This window comes from Cinclus cinclus, chromosome 9 (assembly GCF_963662255.1).
Source record: "Cinclus cinclus chromosome 9, bCinCin1.1, whole genome shotgun sequence".
In the NCBI taxonomy this organism is placed as follows: Eukaryota; Metazoa; Chordata; class Aves; order Passeriformes; family Cinclidae; genus Cinclus; species Cinclus cinclus.
This window is the reverse complement of record NC_085054.1, coordinates 7,881,990-7,908,943: the sequence shown is the minus strand read 5'-3', so window position 1 is coordinate 7,908,943 and position 26,954 is coordinate 7,881,990. Positions and strand designations below refer to the sequence as shown.

Below are 26,954 nucleotides of genomic sequence, written 5' to 3'. Positions count from 1 at the left end.
TTCTCCTCTTCCAGTAAGAAGCACAGCAGGCTGACTAGCTAAGTTACAAAACAGGACCCCTATGGCTCCTCCTCAAACTGATGTATGCAATTCAAACTGTTCAACACTAATTTCCTTGCTGTAATTATTGCCAGAGAAGTCAAAGAAGCCATTCCTCTTGGTCTATCATGAGACAGAAAGCAAATCAAACCTCGGGATTCAGAGCTTACTTCTGACCCATGGGAAGGTTCACCACGGCGGGCAAACCATGATGTTGTAGGAGAGTGGGTGCACATAAACCAGACATGCAAACCCTGGTGGAGAGTGGGTGAAAATACCTTTGCACGTGCCCAGGCTTTCAGCTTCTGTCAAACTGCCAGTGAAGGTCTGGTATTAGAGAGGTTCAGCCTCCCTGTTATAGATTATGGTGTGGAATAAAATGAACAAGGAAGCAGTGTTCCCTGAGTTCACAGAAGGTAGAGAGCTGAAAAAAAAGTAATCGAATCTGCCCTCTTACACTTGCTCTCTTTCTAACCATGGTCCTCACCTAGCCTTTAATTCCACATCTCTCATTAAAAAGTCTCTCACAGCAGGATGGAAACCTTCTAAAGTAACTACGTTTTCCCAAATGCCAAATCTCCTCAACCTTTAGAGAGCAAACATTTTCACAGTGGGAGCAAATCCCTTCATCCAGCCTGAAGACACCAAGCTGAATATATACAAAGTAATGCAAATCTAAGTCTGACATCCCTAAACTGTTAAGTGTGTTATACATACAAACATTCTGTTTTCAAAATCTGCTTTTCACAGAAGACCTCTCTCTTGCTGTGGTTCCTTGAGTCTCAAAATGTCTCCCACCTTGGCTTTTCTGTCTACAAAGGACTAGAATTTATAGGTGAGCCACTGTAGGAAGCTCTTTTACATTTTTCTCATGTTCTCTTCCATGTCCCTAAAGCTCCATTTGCAGAGCCAAATAAGAGGCCATTCCTATATACGGAATTTTTTTGCATTTAAAAATGGCTGTTTGCTTTTTTTTGTGGGTTTTTTGTTTGTTTAAACAAAAACAGCAAGTTGTGAAGTTCACAAGAGAGTGACACTCCAAAAGGCTAGCTCCCCTAGGCTAGGGCACACACACCCCAAGAACTGCAGAGCATGGGCAGGCTGGTGGCAAACCAGACCCTTCTAGACAGGGCTTCAAAAAACCTGCTTGTGATGTGTCACACCAGGCAAAACAAATGCTCTCATTGCACTACATTATCCAATTCTCAAAGAAAATGATTTATTTTGAGTTTTCTTCACCAGCTCAAGCTCAGCCCTAGTGACACAAGGCACTAGATCACAGGAGCCCTAGAAGATTGCAAGGATCCTAACTTTAAGGACTGAATGGAATTTATGTAAGCCCTTATGATCTAGAAAAACAAGCCACTATAAGCAAGACCAAGCAGGAGTGGGACAACTCATGTTAACAAGGGGCAGAGAATCTACTCCTCTAAATAATCTGTGTTCACTTGTCCTTGGGGGTAATTCAACTGCACCTATCTCTAAACACAAGTGAACCCCTTTGATGCTGCTTAAACTCACATTCTGATGAAAAGAGAAATGAGTCTTTTGAAGCATCCAACTAAAACTTTTTCAGCTCTGACTTGGAAAAAAAAAACCCAAAACGCTGAGATACTTACAGTAAGATTTCCAAACAGGTGGTCTGTATTCATCAGTATCTGAAAGAAAACAAAAATTCTTAATGTTGCATAGGAAACATTTTAACACAGAAAAAACCTGCAGAAGCACTTGCAGCATTACTAAGATAATATTATACCTAGGTTCTAAACTCACTTTTTACTATTATAGAACAACTTGTTAAGTTTCCCCCTTTTTACTTAAACTAAAAATATGAAAAGGTGTTTCCTTTATCCAGCTAGAATAAAACATATAGAAACAAATCTGAAAAAAGGCAAAAATGTAGATCAGATGCCAGCATACTGTGAGGAAGAAGGAGAATGTATATTATTTTATTATGTATATATCTATAAGTTCCATCTTCAACTACACCAGAAAGATTATTTCATTCTCAATTTATATTCAAATAAATGAGTTCCCATGCAACTTATTCCTGCCATTAGCTTTTTCCTCTTCTGGATGGCAATTAACAACTCTTAAAATAAAATCAGAGTATGCAAGGATGGCAGGATATTTTGGAAAAAAGAAGGGGTCTTTTTTCATAGTGAGTACAAGCTCTTCTTGGAAGTAGTGAGTATATATTCAAAGTACCAACATATTTCTACGCCAAGATTTTAATTCTCAAATAAAATTAAACAAAAACTAAAATCCCAAAGTCTTCTAAGTTCTGTCACCGTTATGACTTGTTTCACAACTGATCTGACATTTTGAGCTCAGGGCTATGCTGCAAGTTTCGGTTCTGATCCACTGTTTTACTGCTCTGACCAACTTCAGTTCTGATGCCACAAGCCACCAAGGCTTTCAGCAAGATGCTGTGCTTATCTGCCTTGGAGCTGGTGAGAATTATTCCATCCTCCCTGCACCACAGGGTCACAAGCTGAGCCACACACACAGCCAGCCTTGCTGTCTGAAGCCACTTCTGACTGCAGCCTGAGCCCTGTTTGCAATCATCTGCTCACTGGAACTACCCGCTGCATCCAACAAAATATGAATTTCTACTTTTTATTATAAGGTTGCAGAAAGATCAAGCAATCTGGGAAACTGTTGCTTGACTTTTGGCATGAGTGGTATCTCCACTTGAGAGTCCTTAAGGCATGCAAAACTGAGCCTGAAGCTGAGACTTTGCATTGTCTGTCCTTAGAGTAACCAATCTGTCTTCTTCAGATACTTGCTGTAGTCCATCTCTCACACATAGTCACGTCAAAAATCTCTAAACTAGAGCTTAGTGGAAAGAGATATTTTCCAGTATCACTGGCACAGACTTCGCCAGACCCTCCCAGAACACTCCCTGCCCTGACTGCACTGGAATTCTGTTCCATTTTTTTACCCCATATTTTAGCTCTATGCATGAAGAGGGTGCAGTGCTTGCAGACCACCTTAGTGGCAGTGGGTTTTATAAATACAATTCATTATGACTTTATTATTAAGGCAGCACTCAGTTAAACTGCCATCCCCCTGAATATGATGGGGTTTTTGATCTTTGGAAGGTCCTGCAGATGCTCTACCATGTCCTGCAGATCAGCAAGAACACCTTGAATCTGCAGAGAGACCTTAAGCAGCTCGTGCTTCACCGTGGTAGTAAAAGCAAATCAGCAGCCACAGATGCAGCCAGGGTTATTCATTCCTACTTTGATACCTTTAATTAAGGCAGTGCCAGTCGATTCATTCCAGAAGCATTGTAACATGATCCCTTAGCAAGGCAATATCACATGGAAAAGGGGCAAAATTTAAAAGTTAAAATAGTGGCTTTATTCCCAGAAGACAACTCTTACCCCACCACCTGAATTTACTTTTGATATAGTCTGGATTTTGGCAATATATGCACTAGTTGAATTTACAAATAAATAAGTTAAATAAAGGACAACGCACACTGTATTTTTAAAATATGAGCTGACTGTTATGAAAATACAAACATCTTGGCAGTCTAACCTATACTTGCTCATTCTCAAGCCATACAGCTAAGGGCATCACGGTTATAAAACTAAAAAGTGACAATATTTGTGCCAAACAAAAACCCTCAAACCTTGTTAAAGTCAGGCAAGAACAGCAGTTACTTTCATACAAGAAATAGCTAACATTCAGAAAGGGGAAGGAATGATTTATGTTATGCAGCTGTGCAGAAGGATTTTGTTAGGAAAAAAATCTGTCAGTGAGCTTTATTGCCTTTACAGTGTGAGAATACCCTCAGGCCATCCCACATGAGGTAATGAAAAAACAGAAGGTCATTTCTATTGTGATTTTGTTTTAAAAAAGTTTAGTAGCAAACATTAAGAACAGTGAAACACTGGTTTTGCAGTGTTTGTTTCTGAGCAAGAATGTTTCTATTACTAAAAGTAGATGAAATAGAATAAGCATAAACACCAGCCCTGTCTATTAGCAACTGTTTTTAAAGGTTAACCGATATGGTCTCATTTAATACATCAAAAGTACTTGGAAATTCATTATTAGGAAAAGGGTTTGATTTTCAGATAGTACAGGCTTCCATGTACAGTATCTCCAATTAGGCATCTGAAAAGAACTTACAGGCATAATAAAAAACCCAAAATACATTTTCTCACTAATACTGCAGCACTTTCTAATTAATGCAATAAACTCGACACTGTCAGTTCTCAGATTTTTTTTCACAGTAACTCGGCTCTGCTAAATGCTTCCAGGATAAAATAATTTTCTACAAGCTGTGCATCATGTTCTATCTGAACTGTATTTTCTGCCCTAAGTGAGATGCAATTCAGCTTCAAGCTCTCCTCCAAAGAGAGCTGATGCTACCGGCTCTGTCCAGATGCAATCCTACCAGCACTGTGCAGATTTTTATCAGTATGAAGGCACTTTCACCAGCAGGGACATTTCAGATCAGGGACACTGTCCATGTACATAAAGTGCAATTTCAAACTGAGACCAGTTTCAAGCTGACAGACACTTTCCCTCAGAATTAGATGGGCTACAAACACAGTGCAGATGATATGTACTTGAAAACCACAGAGATTTCCCATAAGCCAAATCTACCATATAAGGCAGTAAACACTTGTTCTGCTTTCTATAAAGCTCCTGACAGTGTTGTTACACCAACTTTACTCCAAGCAGTGTTTGTTCTTTGGCAGTTTGTACAAGCAATATTTAATGCCATCGGTTCATATATGTAGAATCCTGAGGATGACACGATCCAAGTGGTTCATCCTTTCTCACTTTGTTTCATTCAGAAGTGCTATGTTTCCTGAAGATGTGCCTTTGGTTTCCTTATAGTCTAATCACAGGAGAAATTCTGGATACTCAGCACTTGCTTGCCATCATCTTCTTTACTCACAACACACTCCTCTCTTTTCCAGGACTTGACCTTCCCCCAGCCTTAGCAATCTCCACCTGTATGCAAAACCTCTCCCCTCATCCCTGAGCAGTGCTTTGGTTTTCTTCCCAAAGTTGTCCTGTTAGGACTCATCTATCCATCCCCCTCTATCTGCTCAACATCTCATTCTCAAGCCATCTTGTCTCATCTCATTTCTACTCCAAGATTCCTTGCAATTTGCTTAAATGCAGAGAAAACAGAGACAGAAAGCCCAGAACAGCACAACAGGACAGGCAGCTTCTGGCAACAGTCAGAAATGTCACAGTGGGCAAGAGCATTACTCTCTGGGTCCAGAATGCCCTTTGAGTACACCAATTAAAAAAAAAAAAAAAAAGTAACAACAACAACAACAAAAAACCCTATGCATCTTGAGCATGAATCAGCTGCAATTAAGAATTGAAAAGCATAGACTATCAGAAATATTCACTTCCACAGAAATGGGCTTCTGCTACAGACAATCATACAGCCATTTAGAAGTTCATATACAGACACAAACACTAGGAGAACATCTCAGATTTTCCATAAACACAAACGTGACTAATTATGACATTACAATGTAGCATTCCCCTATGTTACTTTGATTCTTTCTTGCCCACTCTTATTTTATCCACTATATAAATTTGGACAACTGCAGTACTTTCATAGTGTACATTTTAACTGCAGATATGAACACTGTTACTATTGCCTCAAACTGTTTAGAGTGCTTGTCTTTGTGTATTCCTTTTAAAGGAAGAATAAAAATGTTTACCTCTGCTTGAAATGGTTTCTCTCCCCACCAGAGATCAGCCAGTTCAAGGGTAGAGGAGCAGCAGCAGCTTAAATCTGCATGGTGACCCCATAAAGCCATGTAGGACTTACAGAGAGATTTCTTGTAGAAAATTCAGTTTTAGTTTTCTTTTACTGGGTGTCAGTAGCTGCACCTTGGTCATCTCTAACATCACAGACTAATGCTGTCTGGGAGGAAATAATAATGTAGCTGCTCAGACAGCAGCTCTTACTCCAACCTTTGGTTTTATTTGATAATATCTCTATTGAATACAGGTGAGGCCTCAGGTGGGGAACTTTGTAGGAGAGGCCAGTTCTCAGCCATGTGAACCAAATACCAACATGATCAGGAGAAAAAAATGTCTGATTTCATGTTCTGAACTGATGTAGGACCAAAGAGTGTGTAAGTCACAAATATGAAAAGATGCAAGAAAGCATAAACATTCTTCCATAAGCTACAGTTAGGCACTAACCAGAAAGTGTGTGTCATAAGATGCTAATCTTGCTTTGTTTGGCAGCAGCATATATAAAAAATTAGCTCCTGGAGACATACATGACCTGCCCAGTGGATGTGGCCAACAGACTCCTTTTTTTGTGCCTGAAAAGCAACTTCTGGAAAATTTGTCTCCAGCCCCCAGATCTTCCTTATTAGCACCTTCTCTATGCATAAAGGATGCACATAAAAAAAAAATAAAAATCACTTGACTTAGAGGAAAAAAAAAGCCATAATTTATTTGCTGGTGAGATTCTCAAGCCACACAAAACAGCACAGTTGAACAGAAAATGTCACTTCATTTCTGTTTTTCAGAGTATAAGTGCCAACAGAATTTCAGAAACTAAGCTCAAGCCATCACAAAATGTTTGCAGCAGCAGCCAAGCAGACCCTAGCACTGAGGGCTTTTACACACTCCAACCAAACTAAAACTCAAACAGCACTGAGCTAATTGAAGGGTGAATACAGCCACTGCCCTAGGCAGCAGCACTAAACCAGATGGGCTACAACTCCATGGTTTCAGGGTAAATATGAGAGGCTAATCCTTGGCTGCAGCAGCACTGGAAGCTTTTACAGAAGTCTCTGTGCAGCTGGCAGCAGGAGGGGAAGATAAAGCCAGACAGCTTCTGGAGAGGGGCAGCAGGGTGCAGAAAACACCAAATCATCCCTGTCTATAGCATGTGCAGTGAAGAAGTAAGGGACACACAACTAACATCCTTCATTGCTCCTAGACAAGTCCTCGGGATGCCCCTTTCTTTGCACAAGGCCTCTCTGCACCCCTCTGCCACCAGGAGCAGTGAGTCAGATGGCAATCTGTAATGGGGTGGTGGGCAGGAGCAGGACCTGGATGCAAAGAGCAAGTGTCACATGCCTGGTTACTGCCCTTGAGTGAGGTCCTGCAGAAACCATCCCCCTGCCCTGGCTTCAGGGTGCACACACAGCTGCCAAAGGCTGCAGAGAGCTGCACTTCAGCCACTGTCGAGAAACACAGCAGAAAGTTGTGGCCACGCTTTCTTACCTGGCAAGAGTTGTTTCCTTAGAAACAATTACTTTTTTAGCATTTAAGTCCTTCACATGAAGACAAAAAGGGAAATGATCCTCTGGCTCAATCCTGTCATGCCTTCAGCTTTCCAAAGCAAAGGGGCAACAAGCTTGTTGGCCAAAATATCTTGTGTGGGTTTACAGCACATTTTTAAAGATATGACATGCAGATTTTTGGAATATTCCTTTTCTCTTAAAAAAACCCATCTCTTATACTGTTATTTTACAAAAAAAAAAAAAAAAAAAAAAAAAAAAAGTTGGGGTTTAGAAGTCAGTGAATAAGTAATGTTAACCCAAATATAATGTTGTTCTATTAGTGATTTAAAACAAAGACATTAATGACAAGAACCTGATTATACATATGGCCTGGGGCCATGTGGAAAATGCTTAGGGTTTCAAAACTGGGGCATCACAGAATTTCCTTTGTTTCCAGGAAGATCCCCACAGGGCTGAGAAGACCCCAGGCAATATGCACCACATTTCTGTATGTCAATCAGCAATGATAACTGATACTTCTAGAATGTTATCTAGTCTTTGATCCTTCTTTAATGTTATCTTTGGCAGACAATTTCCATTGAATTAAGAAAGAGAAAAATGCTTTGCAAACTTTTAGACATATCAAGGCTCTTCCTAAGACACCAACGCTGGAAGGAGCTTCAGTGCAAAAATCTCCAAATAAACCACTATCTATTTTCTCCACCTTCCTCAGGTAGGCAAAAGACACCAGACAGGCATCCAGTTCAACATGCTGGCAAAGGTGTTAGAGCTCAGCATGGATCTCAGGGGTGTGCAGACAGCTCACCCTCCCAGCAGAGCATCCCCTGCTCTGAGCACTGAAAACAGGCACCAATAACGAAAGCATCCCTTCAGTTGCAAGATGGCACTATATCACACACACTGCACCCCAGGAATTTTTAATAGGACAAAACTTCTTTTTATTTGCTCTTTTATCCTCTCGTGCTTTCACTTCTACCACTTCTAAAACGTACAATTAGGTTTCTAATTATTACTGGAGAAAAAATGATTAACTGAAAGTCAGTGTGAACAATGCCCCAGAAAGCTACAAGGGCTAATGGCATTTCTCTGATGTGACCAAGGGGGAGACAAGAAAGCAAACTCAGCAAAAGTGAAGGGGCCTAAAGAAGGGCATGCTCTGATAATTACATCAGTGCTGAGGGGGACAGAAAAAATGGATCACACTGCCATCCTGCTTCTACAAACGTCTGATCTGGCAACAATAAATTCTGTGGGAATGTTTCTAATGGGGTTGAATGAGAGACCCACTGAAAACGGCCAGAGTTCAATGCCTTTTATGATCAGGTCTACTATTATTGCCTCTTTATGAATGATGGGAAATTTTGAAAAGTAATATTTTGCTTATCACAAGCACTGCTGCAGTGAAATGAAGTCATCCTCTAAGTGATTAGACCAGGCTGCAAATCATTCATTTCTAGATTTTCATTTAACCAAAGCAAGGGAAGCAAGTACTTATTTTTCCTCCTCTTTGCCAGATAAATACTGGTATATGACTGCATATGTGATGAGAAATACATTTTTTTAAAATCCTTTACAGCAAAAACATTTAAATTAATCTTAAAATTTAAGGTGAAATTTTCACATATGAAATGTTAACAAGCAAAACAGTTGTTTTTATCTTTCTCTTGACAGTAGTTTAATGGAGGGATGGGGAAATATCCCATGAAAGCACAGGTAGCTTACTGCTTAAGATAAATTTCAAAACATCTACTATTATTTACTAGCGTTGCAGAAAGTATATATATATTAAAAAAAAAAAAATTGGCTCTCAGAGAGGTTAAAAAGATGACAAGTGCCACCTTGTGGGCATTTAATAAAGACGGAATTCAATGTTGCTTTCTGTTTCTGAGGGGCTATGGCAGTCTCCAGACAACAGGCTGCTGCTGATTTTCATTATTACTGGGAACACTGCCTTTGCTCTCTAAGAAAAGATAGACACGATGGGAATTGCTTCCTGACATGGCTCTGCAGGTCAGCTGCAGGTAAAACAACAGTCAGGCCAAAGGCTGCCTTGTAACCCTCTGATTTACATCACCACATGTATCCTGAAATGTCTAATTTACACAGTAAACAACTTCCAACTGAAGATGTTGTCAAAATAAAATATGCCTCTCTAATGTACCTATTCAAAAGAAAAACAGCCTATTTTTCTTTTAAATTCACTGTGACAAAACTGACCATGTCTCTCTGCAGCCCTGAAGAGATGGATCAATGAGTTTGGCAGTTTCCCATCCTCCCTATGAGTTAGTCTGCAACAGACCTTTCAAATAATTTTGCAAGGTCAAAATTCTCAGGAATAGACTTTATTGGATGAATTTCCTCTTTCAGATTTAACAGGAAAATTTTCTGATTGTCTTTTAGATCAGTAAAGTGAACTCCTATTCATTGTAAATTCAGATAAATGTCAGGTTACACAAGCTCAAACACTGCAATCAGACTTCTTTGTTCTTAAACTCAGACTGGTCTTCTTTGTACACACTGTTTTGGTCATGGCCAGTGAAGTTTGCAGAGAAGGCTGGAGAAATATCTGTTGAGGCTATCGCTCTTACAGTCTCTCATTCCAATCATAGCAAGGGATAATACAGGAGAAAACATTCACCCTTTGACATTTCCTTTTCTATTTTGCCTTCTGCAAATCCTTCTTTGTCTCCTGTTTTAAAAGTCTGCCTGCACAGAGACAAAGCTCATTTCCCATCGCCTGCTTCACTTTTTCCAAACATTAATAATACTAGCAGGAGCACGTCAGTTTTACCATAACTTCAAGCTAGTGACAACTGCAATAGCCACGGCCTCAAGCCATTCACAGAAATACTTTTTTTGTCTTCATTTCTCTTACCCATCTCACAGGGAATATTGATTGGAGTTTGATTACACAAATATTCTGAACAGTTACCCTACTACTGAAAAAGAACAATACAAGGTATAAAAGTGTCTTCTAGCTGTAAATTCTTCTCCCCTGAGTACAATGTCTGTCTAGTGAAAGTTGAGCAGAAGAGACCCTAAAAAAAGGACAAGCCCTTTTGAAATGCAGCCCCTCCATCCATTGCATAATGCTCTAATTTGCTGAATGGGGAGACATGCTTTATCACTGTTTGCTTGGCTGCTTTGATTTGTTTTTCCACACACACACCAACATAATGAACATAAGTTCACTTTTCTACTCTAAAACACACCTTGAAGTAGAGCATTGTGGTATTGTAAGCTAAACCTCAATAAAAGAGCACAAGACTGACTCTGCCACCCTACCCCTTGGTAAAAGCCTGCTGAGAACTTGTCCACCCTTGCATTTCAGACCAAGATAGCTGCTGTGCATTCATTATCCTCCTGGGGTAAAAAAAAAAAACAAACCCTAAACTAAACCACCCATTAGCAGCCCAGGCAAAACAGAGCCTTCCAGAGAAGAGCAGATCTGATTCCTGACTACTGTTATAACTGGTGTCAAGACAGACTCACATGCTCCAAAGCACATCTCTCCAACTATGCCAGATGGTCAAATAGACGTAGCTTCTCCTTCCTCAAACTTGACCTATTTAAACTCTTAGACCATCAAGGTATAACAAACCTATTATGATTCCTATCAAAAACAGATTTTTCATTTTCTAAAACGGTTGTTGATAACACACACCGTTGCTCAGGCAAAAATATGGTTTGCATTTACATCCTTATTTTCTGAACAGATGCGACTACCAACTAAAGTACCCCTGCCCAGGATCATGATTGCTTTTTATAGTGCCATGAAGGAAAGTTCTAAAAAAAATATTGGCAGGATCTGAGACAGGAAGCGGAAAAAATGTGGTAGGATGCCTTTTCTTTAATTGGAATTTAAGTTTTTATTCCTAAAAGGCATTCTCTGATTGCTGTGAGCTTCTCCCTAGTCTGAGAGATGTACCACTCCTTACCTCTTCAGTTCTCATATAAAACATTCAAGAGGGCTCCAAAGAAATGAATTAGGATGCTCCAGGTAGAAAAGCTGAAAACTTCACATTTCTTCTTGGTAATGCCATAGCTCACTATTATAACTGCAGCCAAAAAACTGTGGTGAAAGTTTTACACCAACAGCCCCTCCCTGCTTATAGCATTACATCCATCTTCTTCATAATGATTTTCCTCCTTGGCAGGTTCATCTGCTGCACTACAGGACCCAGACAAAGGACAGAGAGCGGGGCCAGTCCATGGAGAAGCTGTGCTCTGGCTCCACTCTGACATCACCCAGCACACTGTGGGATTGCAGCAACAGCCAAACGGGCTCAGAGGTGCTTCAGCAGCTCTGCAAGCACTGAGAGCTTTTCTGCATGGGCTTCCCCTTTGTCCTCAGCTCCTTCTGGGTTTGGGAAGAGAAAAGCAGATCGGGGAGCTGGGAACAGGCTGCTGGAAAGAGAGCTGAGCAGATGCTTGGCACTGCCCTGAAGGAATGGGAAAAAATAGCTGGAAAGCTTGATATGATTGATTCTCAGAAATAACCTCCAAGTCCTTCTTCAGGTAACTCTGTGTTTCTTTCCCCTTACAGGAGATAAACTCAGATGGTTTTCTTGTCTTGAAATTGTCTTCTTTCTCCTTTTCTCCCACTAATTAGAAGAAAGACCAATTGCTCCACAAGTAATGGAAACTTGGGTTATTAGCTCTCATATTATCATGGCACTACATTAACAGATTTCCAACAATTATTAGCTGTACTTCTAGGATATCAAAGCATCATTACTGGAAGGAAGATCCCATGGAAATGTCCACAAGTGAAAAGCAGACTTAGTCCTACATAATAAGATGTCCAAACAGAAAATAGGAGCAGTAGCTGGTGAGAGAAGCAGAGGCTCTTGTAGATGAGTTCATCACAGAAAGAACAGTATTTGTACTCCCAAGCCTTGCTAAACCAGTATTCCCCCAGCCAGCATGGTCTCTCTGGATACTAGCTTTTTTTGGTGTCTTCAGCCCCACTTTGACTGTTTAAAAAGAGCCCTATCGTGGCAATTGACAGCACAGGAAAACACACATAGACAGACACAAGGATAGTGATAGGGTGTGAGAGATCATAAATCCATTTTATAATTTAAAAATGGTCCTGGCCTGAGACAGCTTGGTGAAAACTGCTGTGAGGCAGAATGTTGCAAGCAATTGTCAGAGACTGTGATACACAGGATTTTTGTACAGAAAGAAGGGAAATGCTAAGACAGCTCTGAGACATGGCAAGCCCTGCCCGTGTCTTGCACAGCAGTAGGAGAAGGAAGATGCCAATTTTTTACATTTAAAAGTCATGACTAGCAGCAGCATCAACAGCACCCCACCAAAAAAGCATTTTAAAAAGATCTTTCTGCTTCTCACAGACCTTTCTACTGAGAAAAAAAGTGAGGAAAAAAGTCAACACGCTGAGTTAGCCAGAATGAGCTCTCCCTCTGACAGAGCAGTCTGCAACTCACTCATCTCAGGCTCCCTGGATTCCTGTCCCAGGAGTGCTGCATGCTCTGTTCCACCCTGGGGCTCACCATGCTTTGGGACAGGTGGGATACAGGAGCTACAGCTCAGATCCTGCTAATTCTGAGCCTGCAAAAGAGCAAGTTGAGACTAAATTATCATCTTTGATCTACTGCAGGTAGGTGGGGGGGGGGGGGGGGTATCTTCTTAGTATAGTACAATTTCAATAAAATATAAGGAGTAGAAGATGCTCCACCGAGTTACTGCTGTGCTTGCTGCTCTGCCACTGAGGAGGGGCACACATGGGAGCTGGGAGGGGACTGTGACCACAACTTGCTTTGACATGATGTGGCACTGGGCAGAGACACAGGTCAGTCAGGAGCTCTCTGAGCACCCCAAGAAAGCAACAGCACAGCTACAGGCACATGAGCTCACCACTGGAAATGAATGCTGTGACAAGCTTCCTCTCCTTCTGTTTCTATTAAACCACTCAAGATTTTTCTTAATATTTGTTAAGTCCCATTTATAAATATACTGCTTAAAGAAAAAAAAAAAAAAAGGGCCAAAAAGGAAATCAGTAGATTTAATTGCTGTGTCAAAATCATGCTTCCGTTATTGGAAGGATAAACCCACATGTGCACATTCTGCCTGTAAGAGAAAGGTGAGGAAGAAGTACATCCTGTTTGGAGATTTTTTGCAGGCTTTTTTTTTTTTTTAAATGAAAAATGATCCAAGATTGCACTGAAACATTGTGTCCAGATTCACATGGAAACCATAAAGCACAGCTGAAAAACACTGGAAGACTGGCCCTACCAAATAATTATCAGCAACTTTTGTAGTCTGCAGTCTGCTCTGGACTGCATATGTATCAGATACTAATTCAGCACTGAGGAGTCTGACTTGTACCCTGCCAATGCAAGCACAAGGAATGGTCAGCTACTGCACTGAGGCACTGAGTTGGTTTTCAACAACTGCTCTCCTCTTTATTTCACAGTCCACTATTTACACTGCACAAGAAATAACTGAGTCTCTCCTTATCCACTGCAGCAGCAGCACTCTAAAACTTTCCTATGTGAAATACTTTACTGTGAGGGTGCTGAGGCACTGGAACAGGTTGCCCAGAGGAGCTGTGGCTGTCCCATCTCTAAAAGTGTTCAAGGCCAGGTTGGACAGGGCTCTGTTCCAGTGGAAGGTGTCCCTGCCCATGGCAAGGGCTGTAGGAACTAGATGTCCTTGAAGGTTCCTTCCAGCTGAAACCCCTACATGATTCTATGATGCTTTATTGCACTTGCTATGTAATTTAAATGGTTGCAGCTGTGGTAGCATGCCACAATGCAGTGGGCAACAATTTTCTAGTATTTAGGAAGCAGAGTTTTACCTTTGTGTTTAGAGTGAAATTTCACACAAACAAGCTGCCTTGGGACAGTCTCTTTCTGGTCAGAAGCAGAAAATAGGTACTTTTATTTCAGCCTCTAAAATGGCAAGAGTGCTCTTGCACCAAAGGAAGCAGGAAGGAGATGGAGATGAGGGCTGCAGCAGAGAGGAAACCACCAGCTCCCACCAGCATCAGGAGTCCAGAAACAAGCACGTGGTGCTTCAACAGAGCCAGATCCTGCCTCCTGCACCAAAGCTGGGTGTGACAGTGGGCTTCCTTACAGAACTGACAGGGACCAAAAGCAAGCCACCAGTGAGTTACCTGCTCACTGTGAGCAGGAAGGTCTAGCCTGCAACTTCTTCAGACATCCACAACAAGAGGATGCAGTTTTCCTAATGCATTCTCCCAAGAGGCTAAGATTCAGTCACATGAAAAACAGACCACTTTATCACATCCTGTCAGCACTGACAAAATTTTAACCAAAAGCAAGCCAGCCCTGACATGACCAGCCTTCCATGATGCTTAACATGGAACAGCTAATAAAGTAATAAAAAGAAATTCAGGGATGAATGTATCAAAATATATCACCGAAATTAGACTCACAGAGGAATAAATAGAATTTTATGAGCACAATTTCCAGTAACTTTGAAATCACTTCATATATAATTTTCATTTTATATACCTTTTTCTTTCAGAGTGCCGTAAATGTCAAACGCCAAACAATTCTTACACATTCACAGAGGCTGCTGCACACACAGAAAATACTATTGGCTTCCCAGCTGGGTGTTACCAACCTTCTTCCCTCCCCTGACTAGAATCAGAACAATGAAAAATCACTCACTCCACACACAGCTAAACCCCCAGAACAGTGTGGAGAACTGCAGGAACTCTTCCCAGCATCTTCCTGGGCATGGCCAGAGAGGGTGCTTGAGGCACAGGTGTTATGTAATTCCCAAGTCCTGGCTATATTGTTAAATGCTTTAAAAGACCAAATATTTCAGAGACCTTAAATGGCACTTTTCCTTCTTTCAACTCAGGCTCAAAAAAGCAACATATGGATGGTTTTGAATTTTCTGCCATCATTTGTGAAGATGTACAAGTCAGATACAATCCATGGCACTGAAAGAAAAACCAAGCCAGTTTATGATTTTATGAGGGAGGAGGAATCATCTCATCTGCTAATAACTACAGAAGTGCCCTTGGGCCAGGTCCTGGGTCTGTTTTGTTTCAATGTGACGACATTTGTGTGCACAACTGTACAATCTCTATCCACAGGGTGGAGCAGCTCAGTAGCCTGAGCCCTGGATGCTATACCCCACGTTCAGAAAAACCAGAATTGTCCAACAATGCTCGTTCAGCTTAGACTGCACAGAGCAGCTCCCTATGTCTGCACCCCTGGGGGATCCTGATTAATCTGCCTTTATTCAAGAGAAATAGCATAGTCCTCCAAAAGGCTTGTGCTTTGAGTTTACTGATTAGAGCAGTATTTAAACTATTGCTATGGCACTACCACTGTGAGTAAACACAATCTCTTCTTGACACTGAGATGTGCTTTCTGTCAATGGAAAACTTTCTGTACACCTAAAAAAACCTCCTGGAGAGAACTGGTGAGAGAATAAAGTCCCAAAACCTGACATAAAAAGAATCAGCTGAGTCCAAAGCAAACAGAAGAAACCCCATGTTTACACCTGAAACATCAGCCCTCGGCCAACGTGCAGTGCACATCAGGAAAGCTTCCTAGATCCTCACATTCAGAGTGTCTTTCACTTCAACACCATCAGATGAGACTCTGTTACAGACTGTCTCCAGTCTTAGTGGGTCTGCTGGTGTCAAGGAGGGAAGGGATGCAACTGTTCAATGATGTGCCTGAGCTGATGACAGCATAAGAGAATCTCCCTGCAGAAAATTCAGAAATCTCACCTTAATTCATTTCTTGAGCACACAACTGGACACGTCCTTTCCAGTTGCAGCAACAATCCTTAAACTTGTGATTTCTTCAGATTCTTACACAATATTCACAACTGAAAGGAAATACAATTTTATACTAGCCACTCTGTGAAGCACACTTCTAAGCACTAAATTGAGAAGCCATGACTCAAATTTTTTCATCCTTGTCTATACTGTTAGTGTCACTTCTCTGGTATTTTGATCAATTTATACCAATTTACTAGTTAATAGATCCTATACAAGTTTTTCTTTTCATTGTATTGCTGGCAAAACCTTTTCAAGCCTGCTCTCCTTATTTGTTTCATTAGATTCTATAAATCATGAAAGCTTAGCACAGCACCAAGGATAAAATATTGTGATGACTCCCAGCACTTGGACACTTTTCCTCCCAGATGCATGAATGGGAGTTGGAAGGTCTAGTTTTCTCTAAAATAGTTTCAATTTTTAACAAATCACCTTCATTTTTAACTGTTAAAAAACCCACAAACCTAAACATTGTACTAATATCCCTAAATAGTTTCATCTAATTAAACTATTTGTAGTTCCCATTGTGACTAGATGTTGAATTGCTTAAATGTCCTCTAAAATTAGCTTGGTATCAGTCAGTATTGGATGAAGTCCAAGTCTGTTGTTTTTGTTTTTTGTTGTTTTTTTTTTTAAGCAAGGGCCAACCACTTCAACAGTATCTGTTGCAACCAGGTCAAAAAGATCACCTTCAATCCATTGCTTTTCTGGTGAAAAACACCTAGCACAGGCAGTGCCACATGGGATATTTATTCACCTTGTTGCTCACCTTATGCTCTTCAAACAGTTTTTTTTAGATTTACTTTTCTTTTCTTTTGGCCTGAGAAGCATCCATGATAGGTACCGTTCCTATCATTCTATATTTATGTTCCCTGTAGTGACAAAAGCCCTACAATCAATGTCCCAATTCCATGATCAAGCTGCCATTAACTACTTCAGTTAAGGAAAATACTCAGAGATCATTTTTCTGGTACAACTGGACTGTTTAGTTAAGGGGCTCTGTCAGTAAAATCTATAATCACAGGTTTTAACCATAGCTCAGGGTCACATACACAAATATCGAGAAGAACCTGAATTGCAGGTGATCTGTTTATTTCCTATTCTTAGAAGGCTCTGAACACAAGACAAGAAATAAGCAGATTCATTTTTGAGCATTTCCTATCCTACAGAGAATCTGCAGCATTACCTATTGTGAGTCATTTTTTTAGAGGAACACTTACTTTCTCTCTATGTGTACTAACCAAGCACTCTCAAATTTAATGCCCTTTCCCAAGCAAAGAAAACATTTATTTAGAGTAAAATTTCTCTCTTTAAGACTGACACATTAGAAAATATATGCTTGAACCAATATAAGTATATACTACCTTTTGAAGCAGCCATGAGTCAGTAAGCACAGTTTGCATGGAGAACAGTAAGCGCAGATGCATAGAACTTGAAACAGTAATTTGTTAATTAGTATTTCAAGTGTGGAAGAACTTATTTCAAAGGGCTCACTTCGTACCCATAGTATTAAATAGTCATAGAAAAATAATTCTGTGTAGTATGACATCAGAGCTCACAGCTGTGGAAGCAATTCTGTTAAGTGAGCAAATTACTATTTATGTGCTCTTTCAGAAATGCATGAACACCTGACACAGAGGTATCATTGGCTTCTTTGTCACTGCCCTTTCTGCCTGCAGCAGTGTATTGCTTGTTTCTTTTATTCTGATATTTTCCCTAAAGATTTCTCTAAAAATTGCCCTTGTTCATCATCTCCCTATAAAACTATTATCTGTCACGCCGACTACAGCACTATCTCTAATCCCATTCATCTGTAGCCACCCATCAGAGTGCAAGCACTTTGAAGATTAAAAGAGAATTGCTTTGCTTCTCATTTCTTAACCACCAATACTCAGGGATGAGTTTTCATCCATTGGCAGGCTCTGAGCAAGAAGGCAAGAGCATGAATAACTAATGACAAATATGTCCATGAAGATCTCTCCTGGCTGTTTTGAAATGTCTCTCTTTGTTTACACAAGAGAGTTGATGAGCAAATAAATGAACGGGAAGGGAATTCATAGAAGACAAGGACAACTCGCAAGCGCTAAACATAACAAAACTATTTTTTTTTTCAAAGTAAAGTGTTGACTTTCTTTAAACACTTTTCAGGATATTCAAAGACACAAGCAAACAGTGGGATAACTTAATATGTCCCCTCCTTTTCCTTCTATAATGTTTGTTATCTTTCCAGCAGTTGAGTCATCCAAGTGGAATGACAGCAAGCACCTCAGCCCTGTCACTGTGTGATCTCCCATCTTAGGGTATTAACAGATGGCTCTAGGAAGTCTAGCCATAGAAACATGAGTGATTGCACTTCCTGTCACTAGGAAGCTGCTACCCCGCAGGGATTCAGCACAGCAGGACTGGTGGGTATCCCTGAGCCACCTCTCCGCTAAGCCAGGCAAGTGGCTTCAGCCCAGCTTCCCGAAAGCTGGGCATGCAGCCACCAGACTTTGTGCTGAGATGGCAGAGAAGGACACTGGCTTATACACCATTCCAGCTGCTGCATCAGGCAGCAAGAAACAGAGAGAAAAAGGAGGCTACACCTGTAATCACCATAACCTTCTGCAAGGCAATATGACCATACTGTAAGAGGAAAAACAGCACTAGAACTGGACATCTGCTGGAGTTCCAGACATTTACACACACTGCATGTGAAAATGCACACTTTGTGTGGACTAAGATGCTTTTAAAATCCCCACCAACTCTTAACAGGCAACTCATGTGGATATCAAACCTATTGCATCTATTACTTGCAGCAAACAAAAGGACCAGACAACATTTTTTTTGCTTCTCAGAGAAAGTACCTGTCTTCCAGTCTTTTGCTGATGCAATTCTTGTGCAGGACCTGTTTTCCACTGCTAGATCAAGCTTGCATTCCAAGTGCTTGGCCACTGGAACACAAACTGAATCTACTGGTGAAACCCTGCCTTGGCTGGAAGCATGGAAAGGCATGGTACATATGGGTGACAACCTACGGTCACAACAGGCTGTTTCTGCCACTGTAACTTTATCACACAGTCATTAAATATCCTGAGTGGGATCCCAAAAGGATCATGGAGCCCAAGTTCTGGCCCTGAACAGGCCAAAACCACAGCATATGTCTGTGAGTGTTAACTCTGTGTCGCTATGAACCCTGCTGGGATGACAAGTTTGCCTGAAGTAGCCAGCATGACTGAGGTAACAGAGGTATGCTTCCAGCTAACAACTTCCAGGCTCTCCCATTGCTGACTAATTCCAACAGGGGCTGCTCTTCCTCTTCCCATCTGTGGAGCAGCTGAACTTCTCTTTGCCATACCCACACCACAAACAGACACATCTGTACCACTGTACGAGGGGAACACGAGCAGCCCCCCTACATATCTTCCATACAGCCAGCTGTCAGCACAGGACATCTTGGAAGGTCATGAGTGAGAGACAATGACAGGATAAAGAAAAGAATTTCAAAATAACTAAAACTGATAAAGTGACGTCTTAATATTTTCTTCCCTCGTACACTTTATTGTTTCATCATAATCTTGCCAATAACCTGTAACTGAAAAGGGGTAAGATAGGAATCCCTTAGGCTTTATGTGGTTTTCTACAGAAAAATGCTGCTAATACATTGTTAATACTAGAAGCTCTTTTCACAACCAACTTTCCCAAGAGTCTCAAGCTGCCACCTCAAAGGTGCAAACTGCAGACAGCGCTTCTGTGGCAATGTGGGGCTGCTCTGAGGACAATGGCAAAGGGTGATCTCCAACAGGACCCGACTTTCAGCTGCTCAATAAGCGTGTGTCCCTGCTAATCCAGGATCTGCAACACCACCAGCCTGCTCTCTAGACCTGCCCCCTTCTAGTAGAGTCTTTGGACTATGCACTGAAAGAGCCATCAAACACTCCCAAGAGTGTGGAGAAAGCAGGTTATGACATTTCCCAACCCTCTCCTCTCCCTTGCTGTGCTCACACAAGTACACACTGATTGAAAGGGACCCAGGAAACCCGGGCAATTTTCTCCCCCAAAGCTGACACGGCAATTTATCTCAAATTTTACAAGCTTTTGGAGCACAAGTTATTAGAAGCAGATTGAGAACGGTGAGATTTGGTTCAGCGTGATATATCATTATGGGCTAGGGAAAATAAAAATGCAATATTGGGCCTAGAATTTACATGAGTGAGCAGAACCAAAGAAACCACTCACCTGAGACCTGTTTACTCAGGACACTTTTACCTGTATAAGATAGACGTGAATTTAAAATTGTGCAGTTACAGCTGCTTAATGCCTTAAAACAGATACATTAATTCAGACATTTATTTTGCCTTTCCTCGGATTTCCTGATATTGCTTTGGTAGGGGGTTATGTTGAAATAAACAGAACACCCCTCTTTTGTGGGTTATGTTTTTAATGATTTACTATGGGTCATCTCCAGTGCAGTAACTGAAAATGAAACTACCCACTGGCAGCCAGCATTTATAATAAAGGCTGAACACTGTTCCTGAAGCTCAAAGCAAGCATGTTGTAGTCTGTCTTTGTTACGTGCTGAGACCAAGTGTGGCAAGCTACCCCAGCTCAGAGGACTCAGAGCAACATAGTAAGCAGTGCTAGCTCCACCATAAATTAATCACAACCACATCTGCAAACATTTTGTACTCACACACGTTTCTGCATTTACACAACTCACTCTCGCATTCATAGTTTAAGGCATATTGTAGAGCTTTTACATTTGTGAAAAGGCATCATGTTCCTTTGTTGATGCATATGAGGCATATTTGTTGCATTGTTTTATGGTCACTTTTTGTTTTCTTAAAAGGGTGCAATCCTAAGGTTTTGCCCTCAGCAAGTTAATGTTTAAAAACCAGACAGACACAGCAGAGCACCCCACTCTATCTTCTCTTGACTCATTATCTTTTACATGTATCAATGACATTTACTGTAACAACAGATGTGATAACACAAAAAACCACCGAGTTACTTTGTAATGCAAATTTGTATTAATAGAATACGTCATGCAGTCGATCAAACACATGTAAATTGGAAAATATTCACATAAGTTAAAAAAAAAAAAGTACCTGATATAGGAATGCTACTTCTTTTAAAGTTAAAATTAAAATATTCTTAATTTTTGCAGGCAAAGTTGACAATGACACTCAGCATAGAGAACGTGTGTATTTCATCCTAAGAACTGTTGCTTCGGTTAGGGAAAACTCCAATAATTACCTCCAGTGCCAGTGTAACAAACGACATCTTTTCTAACAGTCTAATTCAAAACGATACAATGTAACATGCGCAGCCAATCTGCCATTTGATCTCTGTGCTCACTTTCACTCCCAAGTTAAAGAGCTTGACCCTCGCCCTACACCTGACAACCTGCAGGGCCCCCTGCCTGCCCCTCCTGATGTCCCGGGAACTCAGTGACAAGATCTGGCATATAAGGACAGAGGGAGTTTACTGTGACCTATGAACCTTTTGCATCCTGAAAAACTCGAGCAAGAAACATAAACACCGGAGAAAAAACTGTAGCTAAATCCAGTACAGCAAAGGTTGTATTTGCAGAGAGCTATCTTATAACACGTGCTAAAGTTCTTCTTAGATGAGGCTGAATATGCAGAATAATATAGCAGGTGTCAATTTTTTAAGAAAACAACAACAACAACAACAAAAGGGTTTAGTCTTTTAAGAAATTGTACCAGTCCAAGAATTAGGAAACGAATGAAAGCAAGCCATTTGTTTACATATGAAATAAAATCCACAGTCTCAACACAATGAACAGATTTCGCATCCTCTATTCCATGGAAATCACTTGTGGCGCACGAGTTCTTTCAAGGAAGGGTATCCCGATTATCCTGTTAGCTCTGTACTGACCTTAGCGGCACTAATTTCTGTTTCCCTTTGCATTGCTGCATTTAGCTAATGTTGTCAGACACAATTTGAAGCCTTTTTGTTTGTTTTCCCGCCGTAAAACTGCGCACGTTAAGCATAAGCAACCCTAATTTAATAACGTTACTTGGCGGAACCCACAGGTTCAACAGCTTACACTAGAGTTTTCTCCAGCCGGCTCGCAGCACGCCGTCCCAGGCTGTGAAGCACGGCCGGAGCAGCGCTCCCAGAGCCTCTTTTCCCGGACTGACCGCGGCTGGAAGGCACAGCTCACCGAGGGCAGCCGCCCCCCCTCCCCGAGCGCTCCGCGCTTCGCCCGGGGCCAGCCCCTCGTCGGCCGCGGCTTCCCGAGGCAGCCGAGCCCCGGCAGCAGCGCCGCCGCGACCCCGGGCCCGGCCCTGCGGGCGGCGCCCACGCCCAGGCGCCGCCGCGCCGCAGACAATGGGGGAACGGGGGCGGCGGCGCTTCACTCACCGAACAAGGTCAGAGCCATCGCGGCGGCGGCGGGGCGGGCCGGGGGGGCGGCGGCGAGGGCTGGCCGGGCGGCGCGGCGCTGGCATTGGCGCGGCGGCGGCTCTCGCATCAGCGGCGGGGCGCGCCTGCAACACAAGTTGGGCGCGGGGCCGTCAGCGCGCCCCGCGGCACCGGCGGCCGCTGCCACTTGCCGCCGCGGGGCGGGGCGGGGCGGGGGCGGCCCGCGGGGAAGGGGAGGGGCTGGGTAAGGCCGGGCCGGGCCGGGGGATGTCGGGGACGGCGGCCGGGGACGCGCGGTACCGGGGCGGCCCTGCCCGCCCCCCGCCCGCCGCTCACGCTGCGTCCCGCCGCCTCGGGGAGCCATCTTGCGCCGCGCGCGGCCCGCCTCCGCCCTCCGGGACCGTTCCCATGGCAACGCGGCCGCCCCGCCGCCGGGCACAAAGGGAAGGGCGTCCCGCCCGCGGGGACCGCCGGGCCCATCCCCGGGCACCGCCGGGATCATCCCCGGGGACCGCCGGGTCCATCCCCGGGGACCGCCGGGATCATCCCCGGGGACCGCCGGGTCCATCCCCGGGCACCGCCGGGATCATCCCCGGGGACCGCCGGGTCCATCCCCGGGGACCGCCGGGATCATCCCCGGGCACCGCCGGGTCCATCCCCGGGGACCGCCGGGTCCATCCCCGAGGACCGCCGGGTCCATCCCCGGGCACCGCCGCTGGTCTGAGGAGATGCCCCGTGGAAAGCACCGGTCCCCGGGCTGCGCCTGCCCGGTCCGGCCGGACAGCCTGCGGTCCTGTGAGAAACGCGACTCTTTAAAGCGGGGTGAAGATTTCCGCTTATACGCCAGCAAAGGCGACGAGAGAGAACACGCAGATTTCCCCTCAACATATTTCGTGCGGGAAATTTCAGGCGGCCCAGCTGTCATCGTTTTTCGCTGTCCAGGACTGTAAATTTCAGCGCTGGAAGGGCAGCGCCGTTGCTGGCTTGAGCCGCTGGCGCGGGCGGCGTTCGGAGCTCAGCCAGCCCCGCAGGGCGCCCGGCGATCAGCGCTCCCGCTCCGCTCCCGGTGCGCGCTGAGCATCCCGACCCGCGAGTTGGATCCTCTGCCTCTGTGCAGATCCACCGCCTTCAGCTCAGCCCCCGCACACCTCAGCCGGGGCAAGCGGGCTTTGCCGGTGCTCTCACGGAGCCTGTGCAGCGGGAAGGCTGCCTGCTCTCGAGACAAGGCTCTAGGCAGGGAAGAGCCTGAAGGAAGAAGGGCACGCATGTAGGCTGCAATTAATGGTTTCGGTTCTGTGAATGCAGCTCAGGGTCAGCCAGTGAATAAAACACCCTTCCTTCCATGAGACAGCTAAAGCATGAAGGCCTGTGTGAATAAACAGGTGGTTTATGCAGTTGGCTGCACTCGGGTTTTCACGCACAAAATTCTGCCTAATCTTTGTTGTAGAGAACTGGAGGAAAACATTGCGGGGAGTTCTCAATATATCTAAAGATCCCTCAAGACAAAAACATGGCATTTGTTATGTCTGTCATATATTTCAAAACACGGGTTTTTACGTTTGTGTACTTCACTTAGCGTGCTAAGTTAAAAAAATAAATGCGAGAGTGATTGTTTCCTTCTTTTTATGCCTTCCCAAATAAATTCTAGCATGATTGACCTGATTTCACAAAACTTTTTCATTTTGCATGTATAAAGTGCAAACATTTACTGAGCAGATGGACTACCAAGAAATAATATTTTAATTGCACGGTTCAAAGAAGGTTAAAAATAGATGAAAACTAGTTTGGAAAAAAGAAATGCAAAAAAATCTTTGCAGCTCTGCCTACGTGATTTGACCTTTGAGTGCATATAGTGTTTTCCTTGACTTTTTGGAAATAAGTTGCATCTTCAGATTCTTTCCCCCCTTACGTTTCCTGGAATTAAATCCCAAGCTTTCATTCCAACTTCCTTCAATTAAATGGCCAGCTTTTACTCTTCCACTACTCCCAAACCTTTTTTTTTGCTAACTATTCAACTGCATGTTTACATTAAAAACGCTTTCCTGTTCAGAGTGTAAAACCATTTTTCGTAATAGACAGTATCAGTGCTAGAGTTAAGATCAGCCTGAGCGGTTTGATCAATTGTCTGCTAATGCCTTTGCTGTAAGTGCAGTTATTGCTAAAACCCAGGGAAGTGTGTTGTCGTTTCACAGTTACTATATTTTACTGCGCCTGGAAGAGTAGCTGATCAGAGTTTTCAAAACATAGCTCAGTCCTTATTTCCGATTAGATTCTTTGCTTGGCTTAGGAAGATGTTTTGGCCCCGGCTCCAGCAGCCCTCAGGGAACAGCAGCAGCTTTTGGAAGGACTTCTCCATGAGCCCTCAGGGGTGCTGGCACGGAGTGTGCCCGTACACATCTGCACCACCCTGCCCAGGGCAGCTCCGGCTTCACAAGAGCTGACAGCCTCAGCACAGCGGGAGCAAATCAAACGTGCAAAGCAGAAAAACACATTAGCCCGAAATTCACCAGGCGAAGGTCCCTGCCACCGCATCCCGCTTTTGAACGGACCTGAAATCCTCATGGACATTTCCCTTTAACAAAACATTATCTTAAAATTACGTGATGCCTTATCAAGCCAGCACATCTTACGCACAAGCGGTAACAATGGCTTAACTACAGCTCTGGGAATTTGATCGGAGAAGAGCTGGAGCTTCCCGAGCAGCAGCCCCCACGGCCGCGCACAGGGACCAAGGCAGGGAATGCGGATGCTCGGGAGCAGCCGGCACGCAGCTCCCACCCGGCCCTGCTCCTTCCACAGAGCCCAGCTCTTAGGTTTGCTCTTCCGCAGGGGAGAGAACAAAAGAGAACCCCGCTGCGCACGACCTGGGTTTAAGTGGCAGCAAGGATGAGCTTGGTGTTTTGTTCCCCTGGATCTTTAGCCCTTGAAAAGCCCTCCCTTCCAAAACTGGCTTGTTAGCATCACATTGTGTAGCAAAGGTGCTATTGTATTTGACACCTGGTAGGAATATTTGTGGGTGTATTTACGAAGTGTACCTCAGGGATAAAGGCTCCAGAAGAGAAATACACGTGTAAAATGCTATTTTTTTGGCCTTCTCATTGTCCTTCAGAGGTTTCTTGCCTCATCTTTCAAACCTCAAAGTTCTTTAGAAACTGCAGTCAGTTACTACAGCTTCATTATTTAGCTTCATTATTATTACAGCTAAACTGAGGTTTGGGGTTGGTTTCTAGTGTTTAGGTTGTTTTTTTCTTTTGTTTCGGCTCCTCTCCTTTTCTGTCTTGCTCTGGGTGCTGAGCACCGTGGGACCAGTGGCCCATTTTCCAGTGGCTTTTCTGTGATCTATCACCTTGTCTGAGAGTCTGGTACAAAATTGCTTCTCATTACTTGACATTTATTCTTCAAACCTTAACTAATTCACTAATCATATAGTGATAAATGAGATTTTAAAATTAATCACTGACATTTTTAAAGATTTATACACAACTGTAAAACAGGTTCCCAGCTAGTAAATATAATGTTGTGTGAAGGAAATAAACCCCAACCCACCATAAATTAAAGCTGTCCTGTATTAATGGGAAGCAGTAAAAGTGAAGACATGGTGAGATGTTACCTGATGAATAGGGGTAGCATCTTATCACAGTTAGTGTCTTCCTGCTACAGATCCCTTGACAGCAGGAAAACATGCATTTGTAAAAGCCTTGTCATATGCAGAATTTAATTTAGCTTTTAATGTGTAATTGCTGGAAGTCTGTAGGGCAGGCAGGGAAGTGGCCAAGGGCTGCCTTACCAAGCAGGTTTGTAGTTCACAGTATCTGCAATGGAACATTTACTCCTTGGAAAACAGCAAGGCAGATTTCTACCTCCTGTTCAGTAAGATAAATTCAACTATTTTAGCTAATTTAAAAGTCATCAATAAAAAGTTAGGAGGTTGACCAGCCAGCTTGCTAGTTATAATTAATACTTATATAGATGACAGATATTTGAATACACCATCAAGCCTATTACCAAACCCAGAATGGCCATTGCACATTGCCAGCATTTTGGATAATCTTTCTCCCTTTGATGAGAGAACTGCCATTTAAGCCTGTCTTTTGGATGCTGCTGTTCATTATTAATGGCAAAGTAATTTAAGCCAGATATTACCAAACACTGTACAGGCATAGAGAGAGAATCCTGCATCAACTTCAGCAGCTATGAACAACCTTTGCAAATCAGACATAATCACATTTGGCATCCTGTCCTGATCCACACGACTTGCACTATGTCCCACAACAGCTTAGAGCAGTTTGGTATACAGCGTGTGGTGTACATCAGTGGAATTAAAAATGGGCTTAACACACCTGCTTTTGCCTCTCTGCATCATGAAAAAATGCTTGACAAATAGGTGACAATGACAACCTTTAGAGTTGGATTTTTTTCCTGGTTACAGTAGATGTGAATGCCATAAGATCCAACAGGAAGAGCACATGAACACAGTCTTTATTTTAAAGCTAAACTAATGC

At 43.0% G+C, this 26,954-nt stretch overlaps 1 protein-coding gene across 1 annotated transcript in view; it reads right to left on the bottom strand.

The window, feature by feature from the left end:
* CHN1 (chimerin 1) overlaps positions 1–23,377 on the bottom strand; it is a 93,295-nt gene extending 69,918 nt beyond the window's left edge. The window contains exons 1-3 of the mRNA XM_062498217.1: positions 23,295–23,377; positions 22,246–22,247; positions 1,659–1,697 (exon numbers count right to left, since the gene is read on the bottom strand). Coding sequence (XP_062354201.1) covers positions 1,659–1,697; positions 22,246–22,247; positions 23,295–23,377 — 124 coding nt within the window. The remainder of the gene's footprint in view (positions 1–1,658; positions 1,698–22,245; positions 22,248–23,294) is intronic.
* Between the last annotated feature and the right edge of the window lie 3,577 nt (positions 23,378–26,954).